The sequence below is a fragment of the Homarus americanus genome, unplaced genomic scaffold, assembly GCF_018991925.1.
Source record: "Homarus americanus isolate GMGI-L3 unplaced genomic scaffold, GMGI_Hamer_2.0 scaffold4896, whole genome shotgun sequence".
In the NCBI taxonomy this organism is placed as follows: Eukaryota; Metazoa; Arthropoda; class Malacostraca; order Decapoda; family Nephropidae; genus Homarus; species Homarus americanus.
The window spans coordinates 6,809,532-6,824,010 of record NW_024749657.1 but is presented as its reverse complement, the minus strand read 5'-3'; the positions used below and the strand labels follow the sequence as shown (position 1 = coordinate 6,824,010).

At 38.5% G+C, this 14,479-nt stretch overlaps 1 protein-coding gene across 4 annotated transcripts in view; it reads left to right on the top strand.

Moving 5' to 3' along the window:
• LOC121853406 (general transcription factor 3C polypeptide 1-like) overlaps positions 1-14,479 on the top strand; it is a 33,833-nt gene that overhangs the window by 8,581 nt on the left and 10,773 nt on the right. For all 4 annotated transcript variants that reach the window (XM_042347493.1, XM_042347492.1, XM_042347491.1 and 1 more), the window contains exons 10-25: positions 656-855; positions 1,813-1,978; positions 2,371-2,536; positions 2,922-3,229; positions 3,738-3,952; positions 4,199-4,467; positions 5,028-5,211; positions 5,624-5,770; positions 6,010-6,292; positions 6,712-6,836; positions 7,365-7,499; positions 7,931-8,201; positions 9,163-9,420; positions 10,884-11,114; positions 12,174-13,082; positions 14,059-14,327. In XM_042347493.1, coding sequence (XP_042203427.1) covers positions 656-855; positions 1,813-1,978; positions 2,371-2,536; positions 2,922-3,229; positions 3,738-3,952; positions 4,199-4,467; positions 5,028-5,211; positions 5,624-5,770; positions 6,010-6,292; positions 6,712-6,836; positions 7,365-7,499; positions 7,931-8,201; positions 9,163-9,420; positions 10,884-11,114; positions 12,174-13,082; positions 14,059-14,327 — 4,136 coding nt within the window. The remainder of the gene's footprint in view (positions 1-655; positions 856-1,812; positions 1,979-2,370; positions 2,537-2,921; positions 3,230-3,737; positions 3,953-4,198; positions 4,468-5,027; positions 5,212-5,623; positions 5,771-6,009; positions 6,293-6,711; positions 6,837-7,364; positions 7,500-7,930; positions 8,202-9,162; positions 9,421-10,883; positions 11,115-12,173; positions 13,083-14,058; positions 14,328-14,479) is intronic.

The window sequence follows — 14,479 nt, the reverse complement described above, 5'->3', positions numbered from 1 at the left end:
ATGATCAAACACCCTAATATTACCTGAGGGAGTTAGGTTATGTTGGGTTAGATTAGGTTAAGTTAGGTTATTTGGGGGTTATTTTCTCATTAGGGTGTGTACTCATCAGGTGAAATTAGCTGGGGTGATTAATCTTCATATGATTCATTCAATTTAGTTTTTTATGCCTTTCACAAAGCTGCAGGATATACAGTAGGTGTGGTTCAGTAGCAGGTGGTGTACATGACTTCCTTGATTAGTAATAAGTAGCTTAACCCCTTATGTCCAGGCTCCTCGCTGAGCTGAATTAAATCATCTGGTATTGGCCATTTCCCACACTTGGACATAAGCAGATATACTGTACAGTACATCTAATACAGCTGGAAGTTAGCAATATTTACCAAAGTTTGTAGTATTTGGTGTTATGTTTCTCAGAGCTCAGTGAAAATACAGTAGTATGTAATAGGGATGTTCAAGATGATTGTTTATCAGTGTAAGAATTAATCATAGTACTGTAACAAGATTGTATTTTGTTTGTTTATTATGAAGTAACTTGGGAATAATATATGCACATTATGGATTCCAGATATTTGTTATAGTGATACACAAATAGCTGTACTGTAGTAAGTTTAATTTTTAATTTGATTTTCTTAGATGTATTGATCATCTGTTCCAGGGTGAAGTGTCACGAGTTTTGGAGTCCAATTATCTGGAAGGTGTGGAGGTGGATCTGGAGATGCTGACGTCAGAGAAGCGCAACGATAAAGAGCCAGTAGCCAGTACCAGCAAGGACTCGACTCCCTCGGTGTCTGTGTGGGATCCTCAACAAAGTGACAGCAAGAAAAACACTTCAGGGAATGATTCCAATAACAAAGGGTAAGACAGAGAATGTTAGGGTTTTTGCCAAATACAGTATAGAGAGAGAGAGAGAGTGACCATAAGGGGATTTGAAGAGGCTAGGCTTTGTATCACTAAACATACGGAACAAACTACAGTGCTTAGAGTTGTAATGTTAGTGTATGTGTGTTTAGGGATGGATTAGGTTGGATTAAAATTTTATAGCTATCGTATAAACAAAGATTTTCATACAAATTCAGTTCAAATCAGTCTAGACTTCTCATCGTGTTATACTGTACATGTTTCTTGCTTAAATTATATACACGTATCATTAGATTTTTCTGAATTTCTCCCAAATCATTAAATACTGTATAATGTGTATCCGAAGATGTATACAGTATAAGGAGTGGCTATTTTTTCTCTTAACTCCTGGTTCACAATGCTTGAAGACTTAGTTATATTTCCTGAATGTCTCATGTTCTTACTGAATGATACCTTGAACCATTACTGTTATTTCCACTTGTCATTATAGTTTGATACCTAACACCAACAGAAGGATATTACTTATAAAATGTGTCAGGACGTTATCTTAGTAGTTTATAGAATCTGTATGTTAATTTTGTCACCTAATTGAAGTTAAGAAAATTAATCTTATTAGGGTACAGTACCAGTGTGATTGTAGGACCAATTTAGACATTATTTAAGTATTTTATTGTATAACAGCCACTTAAGATCACTGTTCTGATATGTGAACTTAGAAAATTTAAGTCTTTGAGAATGCAGGGAATGCTACTTTTTTCTAGGGATTGTTCCTTTGTTTTTGTTTTATCAGGGAACATTGTTTTGTTTCTTTTGTTTTTTCTTCATTTTGATTAGATGCAGCATCACAACACCATATCTCATCGAGGCTTAACTGATCTTTCAACTGTTTTTATTCACGTAATGTAAATCATTGCATTTACTTGTAACTATAACCTGGTTTGGTGTTCTCTTCAGGTTCTTGACTATGCTGGAGGAAATCCGCCTGACATACAGCAATCAGAAGCGTAACTCCCCTCACGTGACTACCCGCATGATGAAGCGAGCGAACATGATCATCGAGGCGGTCAGGTCCATCAAGGTGATCGATGATGCCTTCAAGCTGCAGAAAATGATCGTTCAGGTGAGTTTGGCATTGTTCGCGTCACAAATTATCAACTTGTACGGTACTGATAATTGTTATTGTATGTAAATCTCCAGAATTTATATAAATGTATGAACTTTACAGATTTGGTGAACTTTGAAGTGTGGTGGATGGGAAGTTTAGGGTGGTGTAAGACTGTCAAGTGTTGTGGGTTGGATGTCAGGGGGGGTGGGTGACGGCCCATATGTTTAAAGCTCTTGAAGTGATCCCCGGGTTTGTTGTTGTGGTCATTTGGTAGGGATGGCAGCCAGTATCAATGGATGTTCCACTTTCTTTGTGCTCCATATTTTTACACATAAGACCTACATTATATAGTACAATCTTTTTTTAACAGGCAAATATTATTCTGTATTGTCTTTATCTTTTCTTAGGCTGAATCAGAAGAAGGTTATGCTGTAAAGATGGATAAGAAGAGTCTTAACCGGTTACTGGACAAGCTGTCAAAGGGAGGCTTCCTTAAAAACATAATTGTTAAACTTAAGTGTGCTACTTTGGAAAAGTCTGTGAGGTTTGTTGTTCACCCAAGCATCACTTTTGGTAAGTCACTAGCAGAAGGTGCAAGTGTGTGTGTCTCTCCTCTCTCTGTTTGGTGATCTGTTTTGCTCTTTTATTGTTTATAGTTCATGTTTCATTATACTGCAGATCACAGAGAGTTAATAAAGTGTTATGACATTGCCAGAGATTTTCTCTTTGCAATAGCCATCTGTTTGTTCATTTTTAATTTGTAGACAAGCTGATGGTTCTTCAAGTACAATAGAAACCTTAAAAGGGAAAAAAGACAAAACAGATAGTTTCATGCCAAGTGAGTTATTCAGACTCAGCTCACTTTGTACCACTTATGGTTCCTTAATATAACATTGTGATATTCCAGTTCAAGTAAATTAGCTGTGATGTGTGGAGTAAAAATGATGTTGTGTTACAGAGAGCCCACACCTCAAGTCTGCTATCGAACAACAAAAGCTCAAACTCTTGGCTGTAGGGAGCGAACCTAAGCGGGAGGGTGAAAGGGGATCTGCTGAGGGTAAGCAAGAAGCTCGCAAGATCAAGAGTGAGGATAAAAGTTCAAGATCGGCCAAAGATCGGGAAACAGAAGAGGACACTGACGGACCGATGAACAAGAGCTCCGTTGGGGAGAGTATGCAGGAGTTAAAGCGTATGCACCAGATTTCCTCGTCCAAGAACCCATCTCCATCTAGTCATGTGGTGTCTACTGGTACTGTGGTGAAGAAGGTCAGTAAGGCCATGCTCAAATTTCTCACATCATTTATCTTGTGTTGTGACTTAGTGTGTGTGTGTGTGTGTTAGAAAGTAAACAGGACAGGTAAGTTTGAAAGCAAATGTGAATATAAAGGGAAATTTTTAGCATTTTAACAGTTACAACCAAAGCCCAATGTTAGTATAACAGTGATGGAATACCCGGTAGGTGTTAGATGTCGAAGGTTGACATGAAGGGGTAGAGGAAGTTCCAAGTTTTTTGCGGATAAGTGTGAAAATCTTGTGTTCAGGAGTGTCATGTCTCACCTGTATTTTGGCTAACTGTTTACTGGTTGAAAATATATAATGTTTATTAGTTAAAGATATATAATGTTTATTAGTTAAAGATATATAATGCTTAGTGGTTGACAAAAATACAGAAGTGTTTATTGGGTGAAGATAAATACTATTCTGTAATTATATACCGTTACAGACTGTAGCATCGGAAACTTGAAAGAAATCATATCTGCTCGTACATTTATAGGTAGCTGGAGTCAAGGGAAGCTTAGGACCAAAGTTTGTACGCATGTGTGAGCTGCACAAGTTGCTCTACTACCTGGTGTATGGCTATGGGGGCCAGGAGGACATAGAGCAAGAGGAGGCGTGGACCACCATCGCTGCGTCTTCCCCCGAGGTACAACTCCAGAATGAGGATCTGACCAGCTACCCAACCATCTATTTTGCCGAGTTATCCTGGAAGTGAGTTTGTTGTTTTCTTTCTCTTTTGTTACAGAGCGCACCAAAAGTTTAGCCCTTCGGCATATGTTTTCACCAAATTTCACGACACGACTTTTGTCTTTCATTGTACATTCACTCTTGTTCATGATATAAATAGTTTGGCTATTTTGTGTGTTGTTATTAACAGTACAGCAAATTGAACTTTAAAATGGTTGTCCTTTGAGGTGATGGAGCCTTAGTTTCTACGATGTTCATTTTAATTTCCAGGATGTTCATTCCACCTCTACCAAACCACATGAACACTGAGAAAGGCTGGGCTTTTGTTTGTGATGTTCTTCTTCGCCTGCCACTCTGCATTTTTGTCCGTTTAGTCAGCGTCTCATACACCTCGGGAGAGATTGAAGAGTACCTCAGTCACCCATTGAAGAGGAACCTACTGGTGAAGTACCTCCCTCCACACTTGAGGCAGTCACTTCTTCAGGGACGTCGTTATGTCACTTATGTCATCGACCTCATCAACCGCCTCTGTTATGTGGGTGAGAATTCAGAAAAAAATTTATTGACAGCAAAATCACATGAAGATTAGCCCCCCTTGGTTATTTTACTTAATGCTACCTGAGAGGTTTAATATGTTTGGTTACATTAATTTGGTTTAGATATATTAGGTTAGGTTATTCTAAACTAGATTTGTTTACATTATGTTAGATTTGGTTATCTTAGAGTAGATTGAATTTGGTTAGGTTAGCATTAGTGTGGTGAATCTTAAGTTGAACTATGTTGGGGGTGAATCTTCATGTGGTTCTATTTTGCCAGGTTGCCAGTGTGTGCTTGCTGTTGATAAGTTACTAGGGCTTGTATGTCAGGGTCATGAGAATGAGTTTTACTATAGGCATACCCAACTCAGTTCACATTAGTCTCGATACTAATCTTCCATGATAAATTACAGACCTGAAGAGTCATTGGTGAAGATTATAAATTTACATCAGTATTGTAGCAGAATATTATACCTTTGGCATTGTATTTGGCAAGTTGATTGATCTGTCTTTAATGGGATCGTTCTATTGTAATGAGATAATTAAATATATCAACACTTCAGGTTTACTGCAGTACGGCCACCAAATCATGAAAGAGAAAGACCAGGTGTTCATTTATGTTAATCGAAAAGCTAGTCTGATCGACACCACCACTTCCTCCCCTGGATACCACCAGATCTCTGCTGACAAAGAATATGTACGCAAGGAATATTATTTCACTTACCTTCAGGATGTTCTTCAGTATTGGTAAGTTGTAGTATTGCTTTAAATTTGTGTGTTTAAACTCAGAGAATGTATATTAAGTGTTCAGTTTCTCCTTCCAGATGAGAAGTTCTGTTGGAATTACTGTTATTATTATTATTATTATTATTATTATTATTATTATTATTATTATTATGTACTGTAGTAGGTAAGACATTTGTATAATAAACTGACAAATTCCATTGGGTTGAACATATCAGATAAACCTAACTTGATAGATTCAGTTTATATTATGTGATAACGATGGTGTACAGTATATGGCTGAAAGATGGAAGACCTTACCATATTGTCACTAACTCTGGATATGACTTGATTCATTATACGTCCAGTAACAGATCTTACTGATAATATATTTAACATGGATTATTTGATAGAAGAAATAACCTTTTTATGATAGGTATGACATGTGGACCATCTCCATGCACACTCCCCTCGGTGGCCATAATTGTATGCAGGGAAAGAAAATTACCATCCAGATCCTTGACCGTAAACCTCAGATCATCGAGTCCCTCAAACCACGCAACACTTACGAGGCCCCGGCGAGGTGAGGAGTTGCCCTTTACCTTTCCTAAAATGAGTAGAATTCTTATTTTACTTTTGTATTGTATATGTTAGTATTGTTTATCTATGTACTCAAGTATCATTTTTTTATCAGTCTTCTGTTTGTAACTTTATATGTTTTTTTCTGTCTTTGTTTTGTGATCATTTATATAGTTACATTCAGTGGTGTTCTTGAATTGTTAATATGACAGTAAGTAATTCTCTCTGTTATTTTATTATTAGAGACATCGGCAGTATCCCAGGTGACGGGCGAGGTGCTGGGGGTCTGGACTCAGCGATGTTTGCTCACCTGAAGCGAAACTGGTCATCTACTTCTGGTCATGCGGCTGCTGCTCGGCCATCAGCCCTCCTCCCGCCCAGCACTGATGGAGGGGAGAGAGCCACATATGAGGGGACCATGTCTTACACTCAGTACCTCATGAATACTACAAATCCTTCCTCAGGCACCTTGTCCCCAAAACATCGTCTAGCAGGACTCCGTAATGTTAAGCTGTCGGTCTACAAGGTTTGTTTTGATTGGTATTTTTTTTATTAATGAGTAGATATTAACTGTCTTATGTCATAGTAATACTTGTACTTGATTTTTTTTTCTTCCCATTTTCAGGATACAGTAGTTTTAATTCGTTGTTTATTTCATGCTTTTGAATGTTGCGTAAATACAATCATGGTCTAAAGTAATCATCCATCCCTCCTACTACCATACCCGTGAGCTCGGGCGTTTCTACACGGCGGGTCACAAGAGGGTGAGGGAGGTATTGATGGGGGGAGAGCTAGGGGTGGCGGACCTGGGTAGGGTAGGAGTGCACAAGTCAAGGACCACGTACGTAGTGAGAGTGTATGTGGTCTGAGAATTATCCTTAGCAACAGAAGAAGGATAGTTTAACACACAGACAAATAGTTAGGTTTACATTATAACTTTTTCAGCCAAGAATGGGAACAGATGGCAAAGCTTTAGAGATTCCCGTGGCTCTAGTTACCCAACCATCCCAGGGAAGGAAGCGTAAACGAGGTGGTTCTCAGTCATCTGACTCCGACACCCCTCCAACCAAGTGAGTTTTCGTCATACAGTGGTAGGAGTAAGACACTTGTAGTGTTATAAGTTATAACTCATCTAAAGTGAAAAAGAATTTGTGTAAGTGTAACTAAATTTATCCAAGTTTATGCAGTAATTTTCTCTTTACTTTTCTGAGACAATTTTCCAATTGAAATCTGTTATTAATCTTGTTCTGCAGAGGAATAGTAAGCTAAAATTTTGTCATAAATTTCACAGTAATGTTCCTCCTTGACTGATTAGATTTAAGCAATTTACCCTTATATATCATCAGTACAGTATATTCTGTCACAGTTTTCGAATTTAAAAAAATCTCAAAACCACTGAAAATAATTTCACCCACCATATTAAATGGTGAGAAACAGCTTGTTGTAGCTATTGAAAGAGAGAGGTAAAGATAGTTAATGTTAGGTAATTTCACACAGTGTTTCAGTCATATTGTACTTTAGATTGATGATGAAATTTGTCCAATAATTAATTTGCATAACAGCTTAATGCATTTGTAAAAGAAATCCGCCATCCACAGACCCACTCGAACGTCAGGACAGAAGCGCAATCGTCCTACAAGTTACCAGCGGGAGTTGAAAATGCGCAAGAAATCCCCCAAGAAGCCTTACTACGACGAAGAAGACCGTGCTGCTCTCAGGAGGATGAACAAACTGTAAGAAAACATTAACAAGCAACCCCTTAGTTACTACTTACTCTGATAGCTATATATAAGTTGCATTATTTAAGGAGACTAAAATATACAGAAATAAGGAAGAGATGGAGAAGTGGATAGTGAGTGGATGAGAGTTTGCTTGGGTGGTACTGTTATATTGAGAAAAGGGGAAGAGGAAGAGTGTATGGTTTGGAGTTTTATGATGGAAGGATGTGTGTGTGTATGTGTTTTATGTATTATAAGTTTGTTTTACACTGACAGACTCCAAACCTAAACAGGAAGTTGTGTATGTGGCTAGATTTCAGATTTCAGATTCCAGAAGCCTACTAACTTTTGGATCACTTCGACAGTGTTGTGCATCTCTGTGGGTGTGTTTATGGTGTTGGCTGTACAGTACTCTTATCATATTATGACTGTTATTTTCCCTGCAGGCGTGTGGATTGGTCATCAGCAGAGGACTCCTTCTTGCTTCTGTGTAAAGTTGCCTCCTGCTTCCTCTTCCCTAACATTCGTAGTCAGATGATCACCTTTAGTCTGGTGAGGGACCTGTTGCACGAGCGCTTCCCCGAGGCCCGCAACAAGACCTCCCGCGCCTGCCAGAGACGAATTAACTATATCATGAAGAACCCGACCACAGAAGACAACGTTGCTATCTTCCTGGAGGAGGTCAGGCAGGATGCTAAGATTGTGGCAGAATTCAAGGTTGGTAGTTTTAAGTTTCTGGTCCTTGTCATTACTGTAGTGTCTTTATCAGCTTTTGATTTGGCATTTCTAATTCTATCTTTCTATTTATCTATTTCCTCCTCTCCCATTGTTGTGTGGAGTAAATCAGTGGGTGAAGAAGCCACAAAAATGGGGGGTGGGGGGGAATTATAATAGGGAGAACAGTTCAAGATGAGGGTACAAAGTAACAGGAAATAACAAAAACAAAAGGTGTCTATATATGAGTGTATTTGTCTCCGTCTGTCTGTCTATCTTTCTCTATATATGTGTATGTATGGGTACAGTATATCTCTCTGTCTCATTATATGTGTATGATCAAGTATATCTGTCAGTTTATGTACTCCTATTTACATCTGTACTCTTGACTGTCTGTTTCCCAATCTTTGTTTCTGCCTTTCTGTTTTCTGTACCACTTTTAGAATGTTGTTATTCTCCTCAGTATTTTTTGTGCATCATCCATGGTCTTTGGGAGTTGTGCAGGACAGAATACTTGTATTGGTTGTCCAAGTTATGAGGCTCTTATGTCATTATAGGACAACCAAAGAAGTATAGTATGCAAGAATTTCTATGGTCAAGAAACACATCCTTATTGTTGTCATAAAAGTTTAATTTGAGGGAGAACTATCAGGTTGTTTGTGAATGATATTGAATGGAACCCTAGAGCTTTTTCTGTAGTTCGGGATCATGGTATTTATATTCATTTATCTTTACATTCAATACTCATTTTGTTTCATTTAATACAATTATCACATGATGGGTATGTTGTTGTATACAGGTATCCCTATATTTACATAAAGATTCCATTCCTGACAACTATATGTAATTTGATCTATTGTAACTTGAGGGATGCCTTTATCTGTATACATATTATATTTCCATATTTTCGGATCACAAGATACTCTGATATTAAATACTTTTCATAATTATCTCTGTATTGAAGGGTCCAAGACTTCCACGTAATAAGAAGAATATTGAAAATGTCTATGCCAAGATGTTCCGTCGACTCATGATCCGACTCGTAGTCAAGTTTGCCTCGAGTGAGTCTCGGCAGTGTCCGGACCTGCCTGACACGGCCAAGGAGTTTGAGCAGCGTTACTGCATCATCATGGCGTCCTCCTCCCTGCGCAGCAAGCTCAAGGTCAAGGAAGTCACGTCAGTCTCTGAAATAGACTTCTTTGTGGTCAACGCTCTTATATATGTAAGTCTGTGGCCAACTGGTTTTGTTGAAGATAAAACTTTAGATAATGTTTTTGGATAAATATTAGACTGGGTAAATTTGGGATGTAAATACTAGTATGTAGGTAACTGTGTCCTTATTCTTATATTATGACTGAAGTGAAGAACAAATATGTGGTGACTTATGTTATTTATTGACAGTGACTTAGTTGTTATTACTTGTTGTAATCCTTATGGCAGTTCACACTATAGCATGTGTCATTAGCCTGTCTACGTTTGTCTTACATGATTGGCAGTTAACTCAACCATTACAACACAACATTACGGTATGTTGTGATCAAAGGGGAAGTATTAAATAGTTACTCTGTTCAGAAGGTTATGAAAAAAAGGTGTTGAGACTTATGATTCATAAATTATGAGGTGAAACAAAAAGAAATGTGGATGTAAATGAATATGTACTGTACACCCTCTTGTGATCCTCTGCAGGTGGAAGAGGTGTGAAAGTTACTCAAAATATGATGTATATTGTAATTTAATGAATTTATTAGGTAAGGACTGCACAATAATTCATAGTACAGTGACCCCTCGTTTAACGAACACCTCGGTTAACGTAATTTCGATTAACGAACTGCCTTCCATAAGGATCTTCAATTCGGTTGACGAAAAAAAATTTGGTTAACGAAGTTCTTACGAACTGACCTCAACATGTTTTCGCTTGCACTGACCGGGCAACCAGCTTTAGTATCAGTCCGCCAATACATTAATCGGTTCTAGGGCTTAAATTCCTTACTATTTTAGTAAATATCAAGAAGTTTATACTATTCAATAATTTTAAAAGTTTAATATTAAATTTTTTCGTCATTTTAACAATTATTGAACATAATTGAAGGTAAAGTGACTAGTTTAATGCGCGGCATCCAGCCTCTTAACACAGCAAACAGGAGTTAGTCTCTCTCTGTTTTCACTGGAGGTAACATCTTGCTTGAGACTCTCTTCAACTAAACGCTTTTTTTCTGTGTTTCCAAGCAAATTATTGGTCATTTTGAAATATATTTTACATATTGACAATATATAATGCAGTGCAGTGTTGATTTAAAGAAAATAATCTTGAATTACACCAAGAGAGCTAAAATTTTATGGGTGAAATGACGCCGTGGGGTGACTTCTCTTCCACCCTAATGCCTTCTCTTCTTCCTTCTCCTCCACCCCCATTCTAAATCCCATCATCATCATCATCATCCAGGAGCCTTCTACATACACACCTCAAAGTAAGTGAACTTTTCTACCATTTTTGTAGAATTTAGGAAATTTTCGGTGAGCTGGAACCAATTACCCAAAAACCCATTGAAACAATGGTTTCGGTTAACAAACTTTTCGGTTAACGAACGACCTTCTGGAACGGATTGAGTTCGTTAACGGAGGGGTCACTGTACAGTGTTTACGTAGGTTTTAATATACTCAAACTCATCACTTTAATATTTTCAGAGTTCACTGTGTTCCAAGTATGACCGTGACTCGTACGCTTACCAGCTGTACCTGGCGTACCAACAGTACCCGCAGGCCCTGCTCAACAATGTGCTCACCTGCATGCGTCACGACCAGATGATCAGCTTCAAGAAATGTTACAACCGTTCTCAGTTTGCCCAGACTTGTTTACCGCTCTCCACGTCACCTTTCCAGCTCTCGGTGACGTACCTACACGTCTTTAATTTTAAAGTAAGTGAACTACCCAAAACCATTTATAATTGAATTGGTTATTATTGGGAACATGATTATGATTAATGTCTTTGTTGACTTGTTCATCTGTTTAAAGTCTTTATAATGTGTTAATAGTCTATCTGAAGTTTATGCTTACAATTAACACAGTTAGATCAAGCTGCTAAATGTAAAGTTGGACTGTATTCGGATCTATAATAATCATCTTACTATGTATAGAATCATCCTCAAGCCTGTTATAATGATTGAATGAATAATTATCATTGTATTTAGTGTGTTCAGTCTATCCTGTAAACTGTAGAGAATATGTTGAGTGTAACAGGGTTGAGAGTGTGGGCAGAGCTGTTTACCATGCACTGTCATTTCCTACACCACACCACCACTTACTGTTAGCACTGTGTGAAGGTGTGGCAGTAAAGCTCCATGCATTTGTCAACTATCTGTCTTCCAATTTAAAGGCATCAATAATATTCCAAGTGATATTGTTTAGTGTTGTGTTGTGAGGGAGTAGCCTGTTGCTCTTGCCATTATACAGATATTAGATAAAGGATGTGTCAGTGTATCAGCTGAGTTTGTGTGAAGGTGTTGGTCACAAAACTGTATATGATATGAAGCAGTGTACAAAGCTAGTAAAATTCTACACTGACTTTGATAGACTCGTGTTAAATAATATCAAAGCGAAGATGTACTGTACTTGTTTGTGAGCCTTGTAACCTTGCAACTGGATGGTAGTGTAGATTTTGGTTGTTCAACATTGGGCACCTCAAAACAATAAAGTAGACTCCCTTATTTAACATGAGAGTGCGACCAGAAATATTTGTGCAATATCAGGAATTTACTTTCATGATTTTATTTGACACAACTTAATTCTACGCAATCATATTTGGTAATAAAAGACATTAAAAGGTCATACATCTATCCTTCAGTTTGATAGAGTTCATCTTTAGTTTTACTTGTTTGTTATGCACTGTCTCCTATTTTCATTATGCCTGTATTTGTGTATTAATTCTTTGCTTGTTTGTTTTCCACATTTGTTAATCTCCGTGTTCTGTCTTTCAGTATCAGTATGAAATATTTAGTCAGTCATGGCAGATGTTGAAGCAGTTGCTGGAAAAGAAACGACAAATAATGCTTAAAGAAAAGACTTCCGGCACTGTTCGTAGTGACCCCAAAGGAGGAGAATATGTCGAAAATGTCGGAGAAGATGGGGTGCCAGTGGTGATTCTTCACGAAGGCGGTTACTGTGCCACCATAGTAGCTCTGATGGCCACTAAACGCCTCATATTTGACATTGTGATTCCCGAGCAGATCATCATGATGGACCAGCATCAGCCCATCATGGAGGACCACCAGCAGAGTCTGCTGCGTAGGTTCTCCTCCCACACCCAGATGTCCGGTAGAGATATTAAGGATATTGACGGGCCTTTCCTGGACTACGTGAACGCTCCGTCGCCATCTTCGTCAAACACATTAATAGGGGGTGATGTCACTGCCAAAACCAAAGGAACACATGTAGTAAAGGAAAGGCTTAAGGATCTCAAAGAATCCCAGGCTTTAGTTGATGGGAAAAGCAAAACAAAAGAACCAGTAAAGAGGAAAGCAATTGGAAAAGATCAAGACAAAGTGAAAAAATCCAAACAGGGTCAAAACACTCCTGAAAAAATGGAAACGGTATCCACTCCACCGCCGCAAGATGTTAGACGGCCGACCAGATCCTGCCGTAAATCCACGAGAGACGCCGAGCAGGTAAAGTCTGAGCCGGACTCTGCAGAAAAAGGTTTGCCTGTGAAAAAGACGACTCCAGGAGCAGCAGCAGAAAAGGCTGGCCAGTTGATGAAGATGAAACAAGAAGCACTGGAAGAACCAGCATTGGAGGAAGATAATGAGGACACGCAAGACACAGAGGATAGTTGTCAGCCCGGTGATGCTTCTTCTACTGAAGAAGACCTAGACGTGTCCTGCCCTCAGGTGAGAGTAAACTTAACCATTGATACTTTTTGACTCTGAAATAAATGATGATGATAGGGAGATGAAGGTGAGAATTTGGCATAGAAAAGTATCTACTGACAAGGGGATGTGAAAAATAGTTATGAGTGAGGATCAAAGAATTTTAGATTTAATAGGAAAAAGTTGATTAGGTGAATGTTGGAATGACAAGAGGATTGAGGAAGTATTGTGAAAAGGTAAAACATCAGTGAGTCTTAAGTTATGAGTAATCATTTGGGAAAGAAAATTCTCAGGTTGCAACTAAAATGGAAGATTTATAGAAATGTTTGTATTAACTTGTCTTGGGGTCTGGGAACTTTCAATGCCCAGAATGTATTAGTCTTAATGTATTACCAACTAAATCAGGATGGAACACATGGGTACATCAAGCCTAACGTTCCATGGGGTCATTAATCACATTTGTCCCATTCTTCTTCAAACCCTCATGCCTCGTCCTCTTTCACAGGTATCCATTTAGTCACGGTCATTCCTCTAACTCTTTCCGCCACGTACAATTTACCTCGACTAACCAACTTTAATAAACGTCTTTCTATTCACTGATATTCTTGCTTATAAATAATTAGTCACAGTCCATGTACACTTCATCTTAATAAGTTTTGTAGTATTTTTAACCTAATAGGGAAATATTTTCAGTTTTTTCGTACTTAGCCACTGGTGGGGTTCATCATCATTGTCATTATCATTAATCATCATCCTCATCATCATCATATTAACCTGTCATCATTAATCATCATCATTATCATCATCATCATTACCATCATCCATCAAACCATTATCATCATCCATCAACCATCAACTATCATCATCCATCAAACCATCATCATCATCATCATCATCATCATCATCATCATCATCAACAACAACAACAACAACAACATTTTCCAGCCTCGGTAACATGAATATAAACTTAGGGCTTAACCTCACATATGACTTACAGGGACGGGGCAGTCAGTCCTCGGCATCGCGCTTGGGACTTTACATGATGCGTGACCAGCTGACTCTGGCTGAGGTGGACCAGATCAACATCCAGCACGCACAAGAGCACCTGGTGGTCAACGCCTGCGAGATAACCTGCCGTCTGAGGCCGCCTCCGGTGATGCAAGATGAATTTGACGCAGCGGCATCCAAAGACTCGGACGTAACTGATAATTTTCTGCTTCCCTTACCCAAGAAGATCATCGCAGAAGCTTTAGAACACAGGAAGAAGTAAGTCTTTTAGGATCACGTGAAGATTAGGCATCCCAGCTTATTTCACCACATGACCAAGCACCCTAACCTAACCCCTTAAAGTAAAGCTGTAGTGTTTAATCATCAGGTGAAATGAGCTGGAGTACAGTACCTACAGTAATCTTCACATG